Here is a 22,484-nt window from a genome sequence, read left to right on the forward strand (position 1 = left end):
TGGATAATTAGACCCTTGGGAAACTGAAGGTGTAAGGTCTTGTCTTGCCTGAGACACTGCCTATGCCTAGTTTCTCCAAGACTGATGGCAAGTGTCAGGAATTTATTGGACAGAATGCAACATTTATAACCTCACGTAGAATGTAGAAGAAAAAAAAAACAAATTAGAAGGGAAGCAAGAAAAATGAATGCAGTTTTGTTAAAGTTTTTTTTTTTTTTTTAGTCATCGCTATACCCAGCATGGGGCTTGGACTCAGGACCCCAAGATCAAGAGTCGCGTGCTCTTCGGACTGAGCCAGCTAGGCGCCCCATTGCAGTTTGTTGTTTGTTTGTTTTTTTTTTAACTTTTAAAGAAGCAGCCCTGCAGACTGATCTCCGCGCACCAGCCAGTCGTAGGGCGTCTGGTCCTTGCGGAGCACCGTGCTAGGCACTTAGAGCGGGCAGCAGGCCGGGGGGGTGCTGGTTGTTGCAAACTTGGCCATGTCACTGTGCTAAGTGACTTGTTCTTTGAACCATCTTGCCTTGGTTCTGTTGGCCCTTCTCAAACAAATGGCAAAAGCCCAATATCTGTCTCTTTTCTTTCCAGGACACAATTGAAGACAAACTTGATACCAAGCACTACCCTTACATCTCTACTCGCTCCTCTGCTTCCTTTAGTACCACCGCGGTCAGGTGAGTGAGAACCCTGAGCCAGTGAGTGGGAGAAGTGGGCCCATCTCTGGTTGGTTGTCGGGTGGTCCTGTTACGAAGCAGCAGTATCCACAAGAACCCTCCCACTGCTTCTCATCACAGCCAGAGTGCAGGCCCTTCACCCTCCGGCTTCCCACCACTCTCATTCCTTGCTCCTCCCTTTGTTCTCTCCATTTCTGCCTCATTAGCTTCCTTCTTTGCAATGTCAGGCTTACTTCTGCCTCAGGACCTTTGCACTTGCTTTTCCCTCTGCCTGAAATGATCTGTCCCCAGTATATCTGTGTGGCTTGCCCCTTATCTCCTCCACCTTCCCTAACTATCCTTTTTAACATTACACCAGTGTTCCTAGCTGTGCTATTCGTAATAGCTCAAAAGTGGAAATAACCCAAATTTCCATCAACAGATAAATGGGTAAACAAAACATAGTGTATTCATACAATGGAATATTATCCAGCCTAAGAAAGGAATGAAGCACTGACTTGTGCCATAACATGGGTGAAGCTTGGAAACATTATACTAGGTGTAAGAAGCCAGTCACAAAAGTCCACACATTGTATGATTTCATTTGTATGAAATGCCCAGAGTGGGCAAATCTGTAGAGATAGAAAGTAGATGAGTGATTGCTGGGGATGGGGGGCAGGCATTGGGGTGGTGGAATGGGGAGCGACTGCTAATGGGTATGGACTTTCTTTCTGGGGTGATGAAAATGGTCTAAAATTGACTGGTGATGGCCCACAGTTCTGTGACTATACCAAAGACCACTGCATTGTACACGCTGAATGAGGGAATCGTATAACGTGAATTATCTCTCAATAAAGGTGTTACAGAAAATAAAGAAAAAAAATGATAGCCACCCCCCAACACCTCCTCTCCCCCTTCCTTTTTTTGTTCACTCCATACATCATACCAGCATGTAGTAGAATATTTGTGTTTCTCTTGCTTACTGCCAGTCTCCCCCAATTAGAATGTCAGCCTCGCGAGGGCAGCGATTTGTGTGTCTATTTTAGCCTCAGTTGCTAAAACAGAGCCTGGCACATAGTAGGTGCTCAGAGTATTCTGCTTTCACTTTTGGTTAATCAATTGAAGGGGATGAATATGTTGTCTGCATAGAGCTACGTTTCTCAGAATCATGCTTGATGGAAGTGTGGATGCCTTGGGTTTATTGGGTTTCTGCCACGTACCTGGTGATGCTCAGATATTTCAGCTTGGAGATGTGAGTAGACAGTAATCCATACTTCTGTCCCTGGGTTCTCCAACACTGTGTATTTTCTTGGTTGCTCATGATATCTTCCAGGGTCTGTTTTCAAAGGCGTTTCCTCTTTTTCTCCTCCTGCCGTGCATCGGGAAGCCTTCCCTTCTGTGCTCTGTGAGGATGTCTGAAGGTATTTCGCCTGCAGACTCTTCTTGGCCTCCCTCGTCTATGTGGTCCAGGCTGTTCCCTGACCCACAGAAGCATCTCTTACCTTTCCTGAGGTGGCAGCCTCCGAGCCAGGGTGCTACTGTTTTTCTTTGACAGTGAGAGCCTGGGGTGGCTCCTGAGAAGAGTCAAGGCTGAATGAACCTTTGAGCTTGGAACAGGAGCATCTCTAGCTCCAAAGAGGGCATGCCGGGGCCCTGGAGTAGCATTTAGCTCCCAAGATGAACACTCTGCATGCTTATCTTCCTGCTCGTGCTTTGCCTGCCATCTCTCTTGCCTCCCAGCCTGCTACCCTCACTTTTATTTGTTTTTAAAGATTTTATTTATTTATTCATGAGAGACAGAGGGTGAGAGAGAGAGTCAGAGGGAGAAGCTCCCTGCGCAGGGAGCCTGAGGCGGGACTCGATCTCAGGATCCTGAGCCGAAGGCAGACGCTTAACGGACTGAGCCACCCAGGCGCCCCCACCCTCACTTTCAGGCCTTCTCTTGGGCCGAGGCTGCAGGCCCATGTGGCCTCTGTGGCATCGTGCGTCCCCTCTGATGCCAGTGGAGGCCAAATGTCGATTGCCAACATTGGGGTAAAATTCCAAATCCCCGGTGGTGCCCCAGACAGGCGGGCTGACGATGGCAGACTGTCAAAGGATTTTCTCTGTGTTGACCCCATGTGCCCCTGGCACCTTCAGGATCAGAAAGTGACTTTTTTTTAATGCTGTCATTAGGAAGAAGGGCAGAGATTTCACTAGAGACTCTCTCTCCTTGTTTTGCTTTTTGTTTTATTTCCCCCATTTTCTTAACCTGGAAGCAACCCATTTCTCATTGTTTCTGAGGACGAGGTGAAGACTTACTAAGAGCAGCTCAGGGCCAGTGGGGGGAACTGCCCCACCACTGAAATGCCTGTCTTTCAGGAGGAGCTCAGTGTCACATCTCCTGGGAAGACTTCTCCGGTGATGCCCGGATGATGATGCTAGAAGGCCCTCCCATGTGGGTCCTGATAGCACTGAGCTCCTCCGTAGCACGATTCTGACCTGCTTCCTTCTCCCCACCCACCCCAGTTAAACTGCGAGCTCTCGGTGGGCACGGCTGAGTCTCCCTCGGGGCGGCACTGCGGGGCCAGGGGAGACCATAGCCCGGTGAGGTGCTCGGTGCATGAATCAGCGTGCCGACCTGACGGCGGGCCTTGACTCCGCCGTCACCGCTCACTGCCAGCCGAGGGTCCAGACGAGCCTAGAAACCTGTACGCTCGAGGGCAGAAGCCTGACAACCACCATGAGGGGCGAAGCTGGGGGGGGGGTGTAACACGCCAGACTTTAAAGCTAACTCGAGCCTGCCTGTCGCCTCATGTTTCCAAGAGAGTGACAAGCTCACAGCATGGGCAGCCAGACCCCTTGATAGTGTGCACAGCGGTTCAGCTCGGCCAACACTCGCTACTACTCTGTTTTGGTCACTGGTGTACAGAATGAATGTGTAAATAAGTCATGGAGGTATGAAGTGCTAAATACTTCAGTGCAGATAAACATAATTAATCTCTCTCTCTCTCTCTTTCCCTCTCTCTCCTCCTTCCCTCCCTCTCTCACCCCCACCCCAGCGCCCGCTATGGGCACTGGCATAAGAATAAGGCCCCAGGGGAGTACCGCAGTGGTCCCCGCCTCATTATTTTCATCCTTGGGGGCGTGAGCCTGAACGAGATGCGTTGTGCTTACGAGGTGACCCAAGCCAATGGAAAGTGGGAAGTGCTAATAGGTGAGTGGGGGCATGTGCTCTAGAGGGAAGGGGCTGCTTCATTGCACTTTGACCCATTCCATGCTTTGGTGTTTCATTCTGTCTTCGATTCTCCATTGCCCCTGCAAAACTTAGTCTCTAGACATGTTTGTGGACAGCAGCAGCTAAGGGGCAAAGGGTTCTTTCCTCGTGTCTGCACTGTCTCGTGATGAGAGGCAGCTGTAAGCGGTGGGAAGCGCCCGAGCACAGACTCCAACACACCCAGACTCCCGTCCCTGCTTGGCCACTGCCAAGTGGGTCACCTTGAGCAAGCGCTCCACCTCTCCATGCTGCGATTTCCTTACCCAACCAAACGGGGTTAAGAACACCCACTTACAGCCTTGCACTGGGCCTGAGGTGGGACTTGTCTGTTTCCTGGCATTGGGCCTCATATCCAGAAGAAGCTCAGTGAATGGAAGGTAAATTATCGCCCCCTCCTTTACCTGTCCGTTGGAGATGGACAGACACAGCCTGCGAGCAGATATTGCCTGAAGCATACTGGCCTGACTGCTGGACTCTGCTAAGGGATCCCGCCCCCCCTTCCAGTTCCTACCACTTGTAGGTCGGCCATACCCTTTCTGGCATTTCCTTTCCAGAAGAAAGAAAGCAACTCATTAAGCTGACTTAAAGGCAGCAGAAGACTTTACTCCGTTTTCATGCCTGCAGGAGCTTCCACAGTTTCTAGGGCTGGAAGGGGAAGAGTGAACTCCAGATGCCTTCCTTTTGCCCCATCTTGCCCTTGACAAAATGGATTGCACCTCCTGGGCTGCCTCTTGACACTGACAAAAGGCTATCGGCACATACTGCCCTGGCCTTGCCCCTGATCTCTATGAGCTGTGTCCGTTTTACACCTCCCCTTTGGGGTGACCAAGTCACAGTGCCCCCTAAGCTCTCAGAGTGAGCAGGTTCTGCAGACCAGTCTATGTGGCCATTCCTGGGTGAGTCAAGATGGACCTGGCACTGTCAACCCCCTTTCTAGAGACCACCATTCAGTGGGGAGACTGGACATCCTCTCCTTCCCTCCCCATTCTTTGGAACTTCCCTAGCTGGTCGCCATTTCTCCCTGTATTGTTTTCTCCTTTTTTTACGTGGACCCCGTGATAAAGCTCCCTCTGCCCCCTGCTTGTGTATGTGTTGCATGCATGTGTCTGATAATTCTCAGCTCAAATACAGCTTTCCTGGGCAGAAGCTGTCACAGCCAGGCTTTGGTGTAAATCTCCCTCTTCGACTTTGGTCCTGACTTGCTGTTCCCTGTTGGGGGGTGGAACCCTAGGGAGATAAATTTGCCCCTGCAGATTCACGGAGAGGCCTTGCGCAGACAGCTGACGTCCGCAGCGTGGCCTCACCCGCTTTGTGCATGCCGGCTGTCCTTGAGGCCTGTCCTTGAGGCCTGTGTGCATGTGCGCGTGCTCGCGTCTTGCTTTCTCGCACCTCATTGGCTGCATAAAACATGGGCCTGCGTTGGCATGTTCCTGTAACGTACCGTTGTTCAAGCAGTCAGCTGGACTCTGTTCTCCCGCAGGTTCTACTCACATTCTCACTCCCACCAAATTTCTCATGGACCTGAGACACCCCGACTTCAGGGAGTCCTCTAGGGTATCTTTTGAGGATCAGGCTCCAACAATGGAGTGAGAGCCAAAGAAACAAAGTAAAAGCAGCTTATTACAGAAAAGAAACTCTTCCACTCTGAAGGGTTTTCTTTGATTATTCCGTCACTCTTTTTCTTTCTTTTTCCCTTTTTAGTTTATTTATTTGATTTTCTTTCAACAAGAAAATGCTTGCAGTTCTTAACACCGATTGAAAATGTGTCCGGGGCTGCCTTCACAGACCCTGCCGCGAGAGCCTCTGGGCCCCGGCCTGCCAGCTCGCTCGTGCCCCGGGTCCCCTGCTGCTCGGTCAGGCGGTGCCGCCCCCTGGGTTTTAATCCAAAAGTGATCATAACTGCTGTGACCAGTCCTTCAGGGGAGCTGGAAGCTGAGGGATGCTGGAGGCATGGCACGCAAGCCTGCTGGCCCGGGTGAATTTGTAGGCACCAGGCAGGGAACACATGGCCTCCTGCTTGTGTGGGGGTTGTGCGAACTTGAGAGTGAGGCCCGCGGGCGTTCAAGGGACCATCATGTCTAAGAAGGCAGAAGTCCAGTGGAGATATCCACGGGTACCTGATCGTGAGGGAGGCTCGTTGGAGCGCATCAGAATAGACTCCACGTCAGTGGTAGTTAGACACAGAAATTCCTTTTTCCCAGGACAGGCGCTCAGCTCGAGGAAATTTCTAGGGGGTGACGGGGTCACGAGCCATCGTGTACTTGGTGAACTCCAGCCACCAATGGAAAGCTCGGGTCTCATGTTCATCTGGGGGAAATGGCCCTTCATAGTTACTCTTTCAGTAACTGCTTTTATTTTCATTCTCCTGTGGATTTTTTCTAGCATTGAGTCATCATACCCCTCTCTCGCACTGAAGTCTCTTAGTGAGATCTGGGAACCTTTGGGTTAAAATTTGTTCTTAACACAGTGTGCTGTTTGAAAGAGTGTCTTCTCTCTCCCACCACGCTTGTGCCTTTACCTGTTACCCAGGAACCTGGTGTCCATCTGGTAGATTATCCAGATTTTACTCTTGTCCTCATTCCTTCCTCTCTCTTCCCATCCCTCACATGTGCTGGGAACCTCCTCTGCTGTTATGTGACAGACGGTTACTGAGGAACTCCACTGTAGCATTAGTTTTTCCGTAGCTTTCTTATGCAGTCTGTGATGAGGCCACACTCTGTGTACCTGACTTTGTGTGCTCCACCGACCCCCCACCCCCACCCAGGCTGAGATGTGGCCTGGTGAATCACGGGACATGAGTCACCTGTGAGCAGTGGCGAGGCCTGGACTCTAGCCCCAGCTCTGCCGGGAGCAGGTCCCCCCGCTCCACACACACACGCACACAGTGTGCAGAATGCAGAGAGGCTGCATCGCAGGGCCCCAGGCTCCTTGAGCTCTGACCGTCTCATTCAGTAATTCAGATCAGGGGCCTCAAAGCTTGCACTCCTACCTCATGCATTTGCAGTCTCTGATGAACCTCAGGGGTTTGGGCCATCAGAACCATAACCAGGGAGCACCAGAAGCGTGCTTGTTTGTATAAACATAACATGCTCAGGCCAGAAAAGGACTCACTCCAAAGGTCAGAAGAGGCAGCTGTGCAATCTGTCTCCTCTTTCCTCCCTGTGGCCTAGAGATGGCTCCCCCCGGGCAGTAGTGAGGGGAGAAGCCGCATGTGGGATGAGCCTGCACGGTGCATGGTGGGCTGGCTGTGGCCCTGGGCTGCCTCCCATCCTGCCCAGCTGCCTTCCCCTAGAAAGTGCAGCCAGTGGGTGGTGAATAAAAGCAATTGTTAAAAAATAGTCATTGTTAAAAAAAAAAATCGTCTTTGTTTAGAAGTACCTTGGTTGGTTGGTAATTAGAGACCTCTAGTTCTGTGTACAGATGGCAGGTAGGTGATCAGCATTTGCTGCGGGATGTATTGTAAGACTTACCGGGGACAGATGTTCAGTCCAGGCCACAGCAGTGGCGGAGTGCTTGCAGGGTTTGAAAGACTCAAACCCACAGCTCGGAGGCTCCAGCTAGGATTCGCTCTGGGAGTCCCTGCTTCAGAAGCAGCCTGTCCCTCGCAGGCTGGTTTCCTTTGTTTTACGTTCAGCCAGCACAGAGGGTCTCAGCTGACATCTGAGCAGAGAACACGAATAGACTTGAGTTGTGTACTCTTGGTTTCTGAAATGCTTTTTGGGGGCAGTGTTGTGTTTTAGAGAGTTCCTTTAGGAAAAAGCGCGACATGGAGCCCCAATCCCAGGGAGGTCGGAAGGCAGATGAAACTATGACTTGCCCCCTTCTGTTGTGATTATCCAGGTGACCAAAGACGAGGACAGTGCAGGACAGGAGAGGGCCGGGGTTGTCCCCTGTCGAAGTCAGTGTCTGCAGTGACTTAGCTTCTAGGAGATGAGTTTTCCCGCTCAGCATTGAGTGAGCGTGTCCCCGGCGGGCCCCGCGTGTGGGTACCCGTGCCCACTCCGTCCTCTGGTGCCTCTCTCCCCCCCAGGTGCCGGTTGAAGGGAGCAGGTGTGGGTAGCCAAAGTGCACAGATGCCACCAAGCCTCACCTTAATCCCATTAATCAGTCATCCCTCCATACTGTCCAGAAGTGAAGTCTTTGCATTAGGTCTTCACCCCCGGCTCTGGGGGGTTGTGTTAAAAGTACCAATCCTGAGGGAATGTCCAAGGGGCCGCCCGAAGCCGGTGGAGGTGCCCCGAAAAGCTGTCCACAGCACTTGCACTGGGGAGAAAGTTTTTGTTTTTTTATATTGAATGTTTTGCTTTATTCCCATTTGGAATCAGAGAAGTCTCATTTTTCAGTGGGACTCAGATCTGAATCTGAATTCAGAGTGAACCCATTGCCCAGCTGCTATTTAAGCATTCGCTTGCATGTCCCCTGTCTGGGCCAGGAGCCCAGGGTGCCCAGAATTGAGACCAGTGGCCTGGCTTCCGGGCCTGGCTGTGCCACCAAAGGGCTGCAGATGAACACTCTGCCACTCTGGGCTTCGTTCTCCCATCTTTAGGATGTGGGGTGGGCCAGAGCATGTTTCCCAAACCTGGCAGATCATCAAACTCTCCTGGGTTGCTCTTACATGTACACATTCCCTGGTACCTCCCTGGATCTGCTGAGTTGGTGGGTGCGTTTCGGCCAAAGCCAGCAATGCCTAGACCAGCCGATCCGTAGGAGCACTCTGACTTCCAGATTCTCTCAGTGAGGAAAGGTTTTGTCCTGGCAGAGCTAGCTCACTGGGTCTGGCCCACAGCTCTGACAGTCTTTCGGATGACTGTGTTTGGAGACCACTGTTCACATTTCTCAGTCTTGCACTTATGGAGCATAAGAGAGACCTCAGAGTGGTGGAATCCCCCTGCGGTTCTGAAGGGCCGACCTGGTCAGCTCCCGTGGGTTCAAAACATGGGTTTGCGGCACGTGTATTATAGGCTCATGCACCTCCGTCTGCAGTTTGTGGTGGTGGAAAGCTTGACCAGGGTTTTAATTCAGGTGATTGGGTGACAAGAATTAGCTCTCAGGTGATTCAGGTTAACACCAGCTGGTCTGGATCCTTTAAAGACACCCAGTGAGTTTGGGCCCAGAATACTCAGTCCTGGACACTTTCTTCTTTCACTCAGACTGGGAACACCAGATGGTCAGCTATTAGATAGTAGAAAGTTCTAGGAGCATGGATTCCTTAACCCTTTTTTGGCCTCCCTCAGACCTTGAATTTGCATGTAAGCGAGGGTAGGGAGCACTTTGGGATAGGCATCTGACCAGAGGCTCCCTTTGGATTTATCCAGGAAATCGAGTCTTCTGTCTTGTTTCCTGGAACTCAGCGGGATGGCGTGGGAGGGCATTAGGGACGGTTTCTCTAGCATGGGCACTGTTGTCGCCTTTACCTGGAAAGCCCCCAACTTAATCTCTGCACAAATATCCAGAGGCTTTCTAGATGTAGACGCACAGACTGCATGGAGTTGAGATTCGGAAGACCCTCACTCTGGCAATGGTTCACTGTTAAGAATTGGACATTTATTCCTGTTTTCTCACTTGGGGAGTAGTAGCCTTTGACGTTCTTTAGGACTCGTAGGAAGATTAGCGAGGTCACAGAAATGAGTCTACCTTTGGTACCTCTGGGGGAGGGCGGAGCTGTAAAAAGGCCCAGGAACAAACTGCTGAAAGCCCCGTGGCCTTTCCTGAAGGAGCCTCAGGTGTGCAGGGCAATGGTCAGTGCAGGGGCTGGTGTGGGCTGTAAGTAGCCAGGGACCAGTTCCTCCCTCGGGGCAGTGACAGAGTGGCTAGGGCTTGAACTACAGAAGATGGGATGTTGGAAGAAGCCCCTCACATAGAGGTCTGGATGGACCGGGCAGGTTCAAGGCCTGCAGTCCCAGCCGTCGCGGGTCAGCTGAGCACATAGTGGTCGAAGGCACAGGGACCCTGGTATTTGGAATCAACCCCAACAAGCCAGCCAAAGCCTTCTTTTGCCTACCCTCCGGGTGGAAATCTGGCGCTCTGCAGTTTCCGTCCCCACTCCCCCAAGGCCCACGCCCTTGCCCGCACCTCCAGGGAGGCACATTTTCAAGTACGGATCTCTTTTGTTCGGTTCTTCTCTCCCACCGGGATCTCTTTCTTTGAAGCCCGCTGCTGCATGTGTGCTGGCCTCATGTTCACACCTCGGTCACTTCTGTTCTGTTCCAGTAAAGTCCATGTCCAAGCCACATGGTCCATGCATCTTTTTTTACTGCACTTCTTAGCTCTCTCTCTCCTTATGAAAAAGGACTTCATCTATTTATTTTATTTTTTTTATTTTTGCAATAGAAGTATATCTAATTCCATTAGCTTAAGTTTTTTGCAAGCATTTCTAGTCTCTTACAATGTGCAGTCTCTGCAAGGTAAGGCTTCAGGTACCCTGGCCCTTTCCCTTTCACACCTGAGGTCCCCCCCGAGGGCAGTCCCAGCCCACTGGCTCCCGAGGTCAGTGGCTTCCCCCAGGGTGCCCTGCCCATCACTCCCTCCCTAGCACGCACCATCCTTTCCACACACAGCCCCCTACCCGCCCCCCCGCCCTCTTCCCAGCCTTTCCCCTGCCGTATGGTTTGGAATTCCTCTCCCTGGCTTCACCTCGAGCGCAAGAGAGAATCAGAAATGCAGCCTCCCTGTCCCCTGGCAGATGACACTGAGCCCAGATGGAGAGGCGGGTTCCTTCCTTGGTATAGCCTGGGACCCTGCCTGAGCCAGAGGATGTGTTTTGTTTATCCACAGTCCCCAAATGTCTCCCAGGCCTATTGTGATGTGGCCCCAACACCCCACCCCTGGCCCCCTCCCTGCTTCCTCTAGACCAGGGTGTGGGTGGGGGAACGGATGCGGAGCTGGGGAACGGAAGAGCAGGAAAGGAGACGTGGTGGGAACCGGAGCCAGCGAGCTCACTGTCTTTTCTGCCCCCCAGGATCCACGCACATTCTCACCCCACAGAAACTGCTGGACACGCTGAAGAAACTGAATAAAACAGATGAAGAAATAAGCAGTTAAAAACATAAGCCACCCCTCCAAAAAACGAACCCTCTTCCCACAGTGCTGCAGCCCCTACCGCTGCCCGCCTCGGTTACTTTGCTGACCCCGTCCCTCCACCGCCGCCCCCAGCTCTGCACGCCCTGGCCGGCACTGTCGCCGCTGCGTTCTCGTGTTTAATGATGCCCTCTTCTTGTGTGAAACAAAAGAAAATAATGCATTGTGTTTTTTAAAAAGAGTATCTTCTATATGTGTCCTAAGAGGAGAAGTTCCCGCATAAGGGACACACTGCTGGAGAAGGTGTAGAACTCTCTAGAACGAATGGACACCTTCTCCCCATTATTAGGACTCCATGACCTTGTATATAACCCAGTGCAACATGCACAAATTGCTTGAGGATGGGAAGGTAGACATTTGGGTGTGTTACAAAATCTGTTTTGGGTTGTTCCTGTTCTTTTCAGGAATCACAGAGATGTCTGTTGCTGGAATATTTCAAACTGAGGATTAATCTGTTGGCTTCACTCCAGTTCTTACCCCTCAGCCTGCTGTCATCCAGATAAGCTTGGCAGTGAAGATCAGGTGACATCTTGTGAGGTTTGGGCTGGAAGCGACCTCTTAGCCTTCCCCAGTGGCTTATCCTCCATGTGCTGGGGCTGTGGGAGGGGCTGGAGGTGTTCCTGTGAAGTCAGGCCAGGTGCTGGCCTGCGTGCGTGCAGCCTGTCACCTCCACCTCTCCCCCCCCTTCCCCCGGCCTGGCCCGTGTCCACAGGGCTGTGATCCCGAGGGAAGTAATTTTGCAGCCTAAGTCATGGTGCCCAGCAAGTGCGGAGCAAGCTCCCACCAGGACCTTGGTCTCTTGCAGAAGCAGTTCGGCTGGCCTTTTTGGCCATACCCTTTGCTTCCCCGGGCACCACCCCCAATAGGGCTCTTCTTTCTCAGCGGGGTCAGCCGGGCGGAGCTCCCGGGTGAGGAACGAACTAGAACGGAATGGGTTCCGCAGGCTCCTGGGCAGAGGGCCCTTTCCTGTAGAGAAGGGTCTGCACCCCTAAGACTTCAGACCATGGGAGAAAAACAGCCCATTGGATTTATGCAGACCCTGTTCCCGCTCAGATTATCCTCAGTTTAAGATACTTTATAATACTTTATTTTGTGTCGTGTGGGGTCATATGTCGTCGTGCTTGTAAGAGAAAATGATCATTTTATTCTCTGTATAAAACTTAGCTCTAAAGCAAAAATGAAAGAAGCAAATGCAGAAAGGATGTCTCGTCATCCTCAAGACTCAGCAGCTCTCCGTTCTCCGATGGTGAGCGCACCATGTGTTCTGCTGCTGTTGTCGCAAAATATAATGACAGTGGAAGTCACAAAAATGTCCCCTGCCCCGCCCCCCGCCACCCTTGAACCCCTGCGGACCATGTGCATATTACTGTCTCGTGCTGTCCTTGCAGACGTGGTGTGTGCTAGCTCCACGCAGCCGCCCGCTTTCCTTTCGGAGTGCGTTCCTCGCCCTCCCCGGTAGACGCTTCGTGGTGGTCTCTTCCCAAGGCTTCGGAGTCTCCCCGGCGCACTCGGATTAGTTTTCAGGCCTCTTCTCTCTGTCCCCCTCTCCCGTTTCCTTAGGACAGAACTGTAGGTGCTTGCCCTGGTTTGTTTCTTGCTGCCGCTGCTTGTTTCGTCCCCTCCCCTGGACCAGACGGGGCTCACGCTTCAGGGCCTTGTGCGTCGAACGTGTTGGGTTTCCTTTCTCTGTTATTTATATAAAAATAATTTATCAAAAGGATATTTTAAAAAAGCTAGTCTGTCTTGAAACTTGTTTACCTTGAAATTCTCAGAATCTCAGTGTTGGAAAGTATTGAAGCACAAACATGTATCATCTCTGTACCGTTCTGTACTAAAGCACTCGAGTCTAATAAATCAATCAATCAGCACCCATTCACGGTGTCCACGGTGACTCCTGGTCTGGCTTTACTTTGGAGAGTCGAAGCAAGAAGGCTGCTGCGGTGGCCCGTTGCAGATGAGACCACCACCCCGCCTGTGGCTCGGAGTCTTCTAGAGCCCAGTCAGCATCGCTCCCGTTGAGCTCTGTAATGGTCTCACATTCGAGGACAGTTCACAAAGCTTGCCTTGGGCCTTGGGCAGCAACAGGGCGCTGCTTGTGGTCAAGGGAGCTCTTCCGGGTCTTATTGCTCCTTATCGGAAATGTCTGTCTAGCTCAGAGATTGCAGGCCTCCATCTTTGCAGATGCTCCCTACTTGGTGGCAGTGTATTTAGGGCATGCAGTGAGGGCACTTTATCCATCTTACTGTTCTCCTCCTCTCTTCCCGCTGCCACACCCTCTGGCCTTATGAGCTCTCCAGATCAGGATCTGGTGTGCGTCCTGTTGCTCCAGAAGCCTGTTCAGAACCTGGACAGACGGAGATGGGTTTGGCCCAGCTGGGGGAGTAGACCCTTGAGTTAGGGTTGGGGTCACACCGGAAACCTGCTGGAATAGGAGGCACAGGGGAGTGGGGTTCTTTGTAGGAACTTCTGATTCTACTCTTTGGTCCTCAGTCAAATCCTGATCTCCTTCAAGGCATGAAGACACCTCACAACTTGAGGCCAGTTGGCGGAAGCTACACCTCGACCCAGCTGTCTGCTGGTGAGACTTGCCTCGTAGGGAGGTAATGATGACCGTGACCATTTATTGAGTCCCCCCTGCTCCACGTCAGACCCCTTGTGTCCTGCATCTGTTGGCTGGCTCCCTTCCCAGTTTCACACATGAGGAGGCCAGGGCCAAGAGCAAGGCAGTAACCCACAAAGCCCACTCCAGTTAGGGGACATCAGACACTCACTGTCTTAGAATAGCAATAGTCACTGCCCCAGTAACCAAGCCCTGGAATGAGATCCAAGATCAGAATGTTTAAATTCTAAATTGTTCTAAACTGAGTTTACATTAAAGCAAAGTAAATGCCATTTGCTCCTTCCAGGCCACCCATAGCCTCCAGGCCCACGCTAGTGGCTTGCTAGTCTCTCCCCTATTGTCTCTTTCATGCTTTGACCCAGGGTTTCTGACACCTGCCTCCATTCCACCCCCCTTCGCCACCAGCCAGCAGCAGAGACGTGGCCCTTTTTATGCTTCTGGCAGTTCTTTTGTGTTACACGGGACAGATGGAGCCTGTGGGCCGCCCCTCCAGAAAGTCTCCAGTGGTGTTAGATGCTCTTGGAGGAACAGGGGGTTCTGAAACCAAAGCAGACGGTGCTGACTCAGTAACTGAGCAATCCTAGACCAAGACAGGTCTGAGAGCTGTAGCCGGTCCCTCTGCCTTTCCAGGGGGCCAGGGCCAGGCGGGAGGGTCTCACCCAGACCCTGCTCGGGCGCCTGTCCACCTGCCTCGGTGTGATCCCAGGCATTCCTCCCTAGGAGACAGAATGGTGGAGTGGCTAGGAGCACAGGCCTCAGCCTCAGGCAGGCCTGAGTCGAATCCACTGTCGGTCTCATTCCACGTGACCCTGACGAGGGACTTTGTCCCCTCCTGTGAGGAAGCCCGTGGAGGAGTGCTGCCGAGCTAGCCCGTGGTGAGTACAGTAAGCACTCAGTGCTGATGGTGCTGCTGATCCCCGGCTGAGTCCGTGGGCGAAAGAACAAACATGCCCATCCACTGGGAGAAAACCGTATGTCCGTCAGCTAGAGGACGGGTAAACTGTGGCTGACTCTGTGGCAGTTAAAGATGCATGAGCTACATCTGTCAACGTGAATAAATCTCAAAAAGTGAATATTGAGTGAAAAGAGCAACTTACAGAAGAATACATACAGAATGATGCGTTTATATGAGGTGGTAAAGCCTCATAAAAAGCGCTACATAATGCTTATGGATACGCATGTTGTTAATGTGCAAATGCATGTACGAGAATGATAAATACACCTAAGTCAGGACAGTGGCCACCCATGAGACAAAGGATGGTCATTGTGGTGTTACCTTATATCCCCAATTACACAATGAATCCGTGGCTTAAAAGTGCTTCATTGAATAAAAGTATAGATAATAATTCTAATTGTAGTTAATATATGTTGAGCAATTATTACATGTCAGGCATGAGTGTTTATACCTATCTTGCTAATTCCTCTCAATGTTAGGAGTTAGATGTCATTATTAACCCTACTGACAGATGGGGAAACAAAGACACAAAGAGTAATTTGGCCAAGGCCTCCAGGTGGCACATGGCAGAGCCTAGATTTAAACATGGCAGTCTGATTCCAGAGCCCAATTTCTCTATCAGAAAAACATTACCCGTATAAAAAGATGAGTCTATATGGGCTGGAACCAATAAATCTTTTTTTTTTTTTTAAAGATTTTATTTATTTATTTGAGAGAGAGAGAATGAGAGAGAGCACATGAGAGGGGGGAGGGTCAGAGGGAGAAGCAGACTCCCTGCCGAGCAGGGAGCCCGATGCGGGACTCGATCCAGGGACTCCAGGATCATGACCTGAGCCGAAGGCAGTCTCTTAACCAACTGAGCCACCCAGGCGCCCCGGAACCAATAAATCTTTTAAGAATCAGTTTAGGGGCTCCTGGGTGGCTCAGTCAGTTGAGCGTCTGACTCTTGATTTCAGCTCAGGTTGTGATCTCAGGGTCATGGGATTGAGCCCCGCGTTGGGCTCTGCGCTCAGCAGGGAATCTGCTTGAGATTCTCTCTCTCCCACTGCCCCTCCCCCCACCCTGTGTGCACGTGTGCGCGAGCTCTCTCTCAAATAAATAAGTAAATCTTAAAAAAAAAAAGAATGATTAGTTTACACAGCAACCAAAAAAAGAAGAGTGGAGGGGCGCCTGGGTGGCTCAGTCGGTTAAGCGTCTGTCTTCGACGCAGGTCATGATCTCAGGGTCCTGGGATCGAGCCCCATGTCGGGCTCCTTGCTCAGCGGGGAGCCTGCTTCTCCCTCTCCCTCTGCCCCCCTCCCCCGCTCCTGCTCTCTCTCTCTCTCAAATAAAAAAAAAAAAAAATCTTTTAAAGAAGAGTGGAAATAAGACATAGAACAATAAAAATTGGATTTTCCAGGACAGCAAGCTACACCTCCCGGTTCCCCGTGCATTACCTGTTAGGAAGGAACACTGTCAGAGAGTAAGTACATGGGCACAGTGACCTCGTCCATAAGCCAAGCAACTTTCCTCACACCAGTTACAAAAGAGTATATTCTAGAATGAAACCAAGTCATTCCGTCGCTAAAGGCAGGGAAGAAACCCAAACTATAGAGACAGCCGTCAGAGTTCTACTCCTTCGAGTAAGAAGTAGCCTCGGAGGTAATGTTGCCAAGAAGCTTGTGAAAAACCAGCCGCTGCTGACCTCCGGCATCCTTCGAACAAATGACAATTTGCCTGGTGGAAACCGTCATTTAGAGAGTGAAAAACGATTTGGAGGACCAGTTGTCAACACACATGCTTCCCTTTTCAATTGGATCAAACAGTGATGAGCATGGGTGCCTGGGTGGCTCAGTCCTTAAGCATCTGCCTTTGGCTCAGGTCATGATCCCAGGGTCCTGGGATTGAGCCCCGCATCGGGCTCCCTGCTCCGCGGGAAGCCTGCTTCTCCCTCTCCCACTCCCCCCGCTTGTGTTCCTGCTCTTGCTATCTCTCTCTGTCAAATAAATAAATAAAATCTTAAAAAAAAAAAAAAACAGTGATGAGCAGAGTTTGAGTCCCCTCTTGGCAGGAGGGCTCCCTCTGCAAAGGCAGAGGGCTCAGAGAAGGCTTGTTCTCTTCATTAAAATCCCATGCTCAGATGACACCAAAAGCACAGGCAACAAAAGGAAAAATAGTTTAAACCACATCCAAATTTAAAATTTCTGTATGATTATCAAAGGACACAATCAATAGAGTGAAGAGGCAGCCCAGAGAATAGGTAAAAAAAATTTACAAATCATATATCTGATAAGGAGTCAATATCCAGAATATGTAAAGAACTCCTGCAACTTAACAACAATAAAAAATGAGCAAAGGACCTGAATAGACATTTCTCCAAAGGAAATATACAAATGGCCAATAAGTACCTAGAAAGATGCTCCACTTCACTAATTATGAGGGAAATGTAAATCAAAACTACGAGATACCGACTCATGCTTGTCAGAATGGCTACTATCAAAACAAACAACAACAAACACACAGAAAACAAGTTCTGGCCATGGAGAAATTGGAACCCTCCTGCACTGTTAGTGGGAATGTACAATGGTACAGGTGCTGTGGAAAACAGGGTGGAGATTCCTCAAAAAATTAAGAGTCAACATATTCTGATTCTGTACCCAGTTCCAGTGTGTGGGCGTTTTCCCCGCATCAGGCAATTCTCCAGCACCATCTGGATGTCCCACAATTCAGCTCCGTCTACCCAGAGATCAGATCCCACAGGTTAAGAGCTCAGTCCCATAAGACTGCCCTGCCCCCCACGTCAGCCACCAATCACAGGTCCAGGGTGTTACTCTCCTGACCCACTGGCTGTAAATCAGTGGTTCCCACAACCCCCTCCTTGGGTTCAATTAATTTACTAGAGCTGCTTGCAGAACTCAGGAAACCAGTTTACTCACTGGATTACTGGTTTATTACAAAGGATGTTAAAGGATATAAATCAACAGCCAGATGAAGAGATACATAGGGCAAGGTCCCAAACAAAAGAGCTTCTGTCCCCAAGGAGTTTGGCGCCTAGCACAGGGACCCATGGATGGCTTCTGGTTCGTCAACCCGGAAGCTCTCTAAACCTAGTCTTTTTGTTTTTGTTTGTTTTTTTTATGGAGCCTTTATTACATAGGCACGGTTGATTAAATCATTGGCCATTGGTGATTAATTCTTCCTCCAGCCCCTCCCCCCCATCCCTAGCAGTCAGGAGGTGGGACTGAAAGTTCCAACCCTCCAGTCACAAGGTTGGTTCCTCTGGAAACCAGGCCCCATCCTTAGGTGCTTTCCAAAAGTCACCTCATTAACATAAACTTAGGTGTGGTTGAAAGAAGTTTGTTATGAATATCGAGACACCTTTATCACACTTATCACTTAGGAAATTACAAGGGTTTTAGGAGCTCTGTGCCAAAAACAGAGATGAAGACCAAATATGTATCTCTTATTATAAATCACAGTATCACACGTATGACCTAGCAGTCCCACTTCGGTGCATATACCCAAAAGAGGTGAAAGCAGGGTCTCTAAGAGATACTTGTATAATGTTCATAGCAGCATTCTTCACAATAGCCAAATGCTGGAAGTAACCCAAGTGTCTGTTGACAGATGGATGGATAAACAAAATGTACCATAGACACACAATGGAATATTATTCGGCCATAGAAAGGACACCTGCTACAACATGAATGAACCTTAAGGACATTAGGCTACGTGAAATAAGCCCATCACACAATGACAAATACTGTATGATTCCACTTAGATGAGGTACATGGAGTAGTCAAATTCATAGAGACAGGAAGTAGAATGGTGATCACCAATGGCTCAGGAGAAGGGAGTGGGTCGTTAGTGTTTAATGGGTAGAGTTTCCATTTTGCAAGGCGAGAAGAGTTCTGGAGATGGATGGTGGTGGTTGCACAACGATGTGAAGGTACTAATACCACTGTACACTTAAGATGGGGGTGCCTGGGCTCAGTCATTAAGCGTCTGCCTTCGGCTCAGATCATGATCCCAGGGTCCTGGGATCGAGCCCCACATCAGGCTCCTTGCTCAGCGGGAAGCCTGCTTCTCCCTCTCCCTCTGCCCGCCGCTCCCCCTGCTTGTGCTCTCTCTCTCTCTCTCTGACAAATAAATAAGATGTTTTTTAAAAAATGGTTAAGATGGTAAATTTTATATGCATTTTACCACAATTTTAAATAAAGATAAATTTTTAAAAATCCACTATGGATTGAATGTTTGTGTCCCCCCCCCCCGCAAAACTCATATGCTGAAAACCTAATGCTCAAGGTAATGGTATGAGGTGGGGCCTTTGGAGGCTCTGCTTTCATGAATGGGATTAGTGCTCTTCAGAAGGGAGACCTCACAGAACTCCCAGCCCCTTCCAATTTGTGAGGACACCACAGTAAGTCTGCAACAGGAAGAGGGCCCTTGCCTGACTCTGCTGGCCCCGATCTCAGACTTCCAGCCTCCAGAACTGTGAGAAAGAAATTTCTGTTGTTATAGGCCACTCAGTCTGCCATTTTGTTACAGCGGCCCAAACGGGCTAAGACGCGCGCACGCTCAGAAGTGGTTTTCTGGTTGGTTGATGCTTTCTTTGTGAGCCAAGGGCCCGTGGGGCCAGCGTGGAAAGAGCCCAGCGCCGTGAATGCCCGGCTCCTCGCTGTGCCCCCAGTTGGGAGTGCTCCCTGATCTCCGTGCAGTGCTGGAAGGAACGGAACTTGTGACTGCAGTCGAGTTCAAGCCCTGGGTCCTGGAGGTTCTTCAGCATGCCGGAGGAGGCACTGAGACTGCATTTCCACACGGAAATGTGAGGGACACGAGGCTGAAAACTTCTCTTCACAATGCTGAGTAAGCCACTTCTTTGGTAGCAAGGAGCCTGTTCAAATGGTTTATCATCAGGATCTGAGCGGCCCATCACTCCAGAGCCAAGATACCATGCTTTTGTTAAGCCATATTTTAAAACTACACCAAATCGCAGAACGAAACTTGAAGAAATTCTTTCCAGAGCTGAAAGCAAAGACTGGGGTCGATTGTGAAAGTGGCCACCATGCTCTGCATCTCCTTGCCTTTCCCCTGGGCTGCCTGTGACCTGCTTTGACTGCTGGAATGTGGCCGGAATCGGCTTGGACTCACCCAAGCCTAGACCTCAGCAGGTGTCACCACTCCTATTCTCAGACCCTTATGACTCTCCGACTGCCGTATTAGCAAGCCGGACCAGTCTGCTTGGTGACAGGAGGCAGTCCCTCCATTGCCCCTGCAAAGAGCTCGCCACACCAGGCTCACGGGTGAGCAGCTCGTTGAGAGGCATAGGATGGGCCCAGCCAGGCTCAGGCAGGCCCGGCCTATCCAGAAGAACCCCAGGGAACCAGGAGCTCAACAAATGGTTCTTGGCTTAAGCCAGTCCTCTTAATTTCTGTCTCCAAGATCTCCATTGGTTTTGACGATGCTCTTACACATGGAGTTTTCAAAGCTCTGATCCAAATAAAGCCAGCTCCCTCAGGCAGAACTGTGGAGCTCTTTGTCCGGACAGCCTGTCTCTCCCCAGAGCAGAACCCATGAACCACTGCCCCCAAGCTGGGAGCCAGACCTACTTTTCCTGGAGTGACAGTGCTCTACCAGTGAGCACGACGGGGTGGCAGGCCCTGGTCTCCTGAGCTTGCCCCCCTGGTGTGGAACCCCCACCCTGTGAGCTACCCGAGGTGGGGGCCGTCAAGGGCCAAGTATTCTCAGCCCGACATCTTCCACCGAGCTTCCACCTTGCCAGTGGGCCTGTGTGGGAAGTCTCTCTGCTGTACCTGATTGGAACAGAGATTCTGCAACGTAGGACTGGAGGGGGAGGATGAGGAAGGCCAGCAGCCTACCCCTCCCGGATGGAGCTGTGGCCCCAGACTAGGAGCTGGAGGGTAAGGGAGCCCCCTTCATCTTAGCCACACCTGCTCAGAACAGTGCACCCCAGCTTAAACGTCTGTAACACAGAACGGGGGATGGGGAGCGGACATGTTTTCTTCTGACACCAAATGGCACTTTTCTATACCATCTCTTCAAGTCTCCAACACCAACTGGGTGTGCAATGGTTCATTTCTAACACTACTCAGTGCAGACCCCACAGGTCAAGGGCTCAGTCCCACAAAACTGCCCCCACTTCAGATGCCAGCCATCAATGCGGTACCGGGGTACCCATACTTCTGCCCAGCTGAGTACAAATTCAAGAGTTCCCAAGACCCCCTCCTCAGGTTTGATAATTCATAGAACAACTTACAGACTCAGAAAAGCACTCTACTTACTGTTTTATTATAAAGGAACAGCCAAATTTAAGAGATGCACAGGGCAAGGGGTGGGGCTGGCCCAGAACTCCGCTGCCTCCTCCAGGCATACCACCCTCCCAAACACCTTCATAGGTTCACCAACCCAGAAGCTCCCCAAACCCTGTGGTTTAGGAGTTTTTATGGAGATTCCATTACATAGGCAGAGTTGATTCAATCCTTGACCGCTGGCGATTGAACTCAATATCCAGACCCTCTTTCCTCCCGGGGCGGGGGGGCGGGGGGCGGCGCAGGGGTGGGGTCTGCAGAAAGTTCTAACCCTCTAATTACACGCTTGGTCTTTCTGGTGACTAGCCCCATCCTGAAGCTGTCTCCCACCCACAGTACCCTCATTAGCATAAACTCAGGCACTGCGTAAGAGGCTTGTTACGAATAACAAAAGATACTCCTTTCATTTAGGATGTTCTGAGGGTTTTAGGTCCTCTGCCGAAAACCAGGGGCAAAGAGCAAATATATATTTTTTATTAAGCCTCAGCATATAAGGGGGTGGGTCATTGCTCAAATACCACACTCATTCTTGCAGGGATTTAGTAGATTTTCCTGAATGAATGTTTCTCCATTTACTCTGTGCTTTTAAAACAATTAACAGACGCTTTAAATGATTCTTTAAAAAATATAATAATCGTGGGGCGCCTGGGTGGTTCAGTTGGTTAAGCGTCTGCCTTCGGCTCGGGTCATGATCCCAGGGTGCTGGGATAGAGCCCCCAACTGGGGCTCCCTGCTCAGCAGGGAGTCTGCTTCTCCCTCTCCCTCTGCCCCTTTCCCCTCCCCCCCCCTCTGCTGCTGCTCTCTCTCTCTCTCAAATAAATAAATAAAATCTTAAAATAATAGTAACAATAATCTTGGGGCACCTGGGTAGCTCAGTTGATTGAGCGTCTGCCTTTGGCTCGTTTCCTGATCTCGGGGTCCTGGGATTGATCCCTGAGTTGAGTCGGGCTCTCTGCTTCTCCCTCTCCCTCTACTCCTCCCCCCTGTTCATGCACTCGTGCACTCTCTCTCTCTCAATAAATAATCTTTAAAATAAAAGAAAATAAAACAATAAAAATTTTTTTAAAATAATCTTCATGAATTAAATTGTTGTTTTGCTGGGGAGAAGGTCCATCGAGTTCCTTACTAGACCATTCCAGAATTCCCTCCCCATGCAGTCTTCGTCAGCAGAAGTTTACTGTGTGCCACCTTTCATCCTAGGCTCTGGGGATGCAGCCACAAACAAGACAGGTTGGGTCCTCATGTGCTCACACTAGTGAGGGGGTAGTATTATATCTCACACCCAGAATGAACGGATCGCTCTCATGCCGTGAGCCCCAGAGACGTGGGCAAGGCTTCAGGCAAGTTGAATGCCGCCTAGCCTCCCTGTCTCCCTGGGGCCTAGGCTTCCTGCCTTCCCGAGTCTCCCAGAGGTGCAGTGCCCCAGCCCCGCGGCCTCTGCACAGGCCGATGCTGCAGTCTGCCGGGCTGTGCGTGCTATCACAACTCCCAGCTGCTGGACTTCGTGGTCTGGCAGCTCCGGGCTCAGCATTACCCACCCCCAAAGCAGGTCACAGAAGGCAGTTCACGACACAGCCATGAAAAGGTGTCCCCGGGGTAGGTGATGGCCTGTGGCCCC

General features: G+C 50.8%; 1 protein-coding gene across 3 annotated transcripts in view; it reads left to right on the top strand.

The window, feature by feature from the left end:
- Positions 1-12,855, top strand: part of STXBP1 (syntaxin binding protein 1) — a 70,226-nt gene extending 57,371 nt beyond the window's left edge. The window contains exons 17-20 of one of the 3 annotated variants that reach the window (XM_036112823.2): positions 586-671; positions 3,692-3,846; positions 5,387-5,512; positions 10,865-12,855. In XM_036112823.2, coding sequence (XP_035968716.1) covers positions 586-671; positions 3,692-3,846; positions 5,387-5,496 — 351 coding nt within the window. In that variant the 3' untranslated portion in view covers positions 5,497-5,512; positions 10,865-12,855. The remainder of the gene's footprint in view (positions 1-585; positions 672-3,691; positions 3,847-5,386; positions 5,513-10,864) is intronic. The other 2 variants (XM_036112824.2, XM_036112825.2) reach the window with 2 other exon arrangements.
- Positions 12,856-22,484: the final 9,629 nt, after the last annotated feature.

The sequence above is a fragment of the Halichoerus grypus genome, chromosome 14 (genome assembly GCF_964656455.1).
Source record: "Halichoerus grypus chromosome 14, mHalGry1.hap1.1, whole genome shotgun sequence".
Taxonomy (NCBI): domain Eukaryota; kingdom Metazoa; phylum Chordata; class Mammalia; order Carnivora; family Phocidae; genus Halichoerus; species Halichoerus grypus.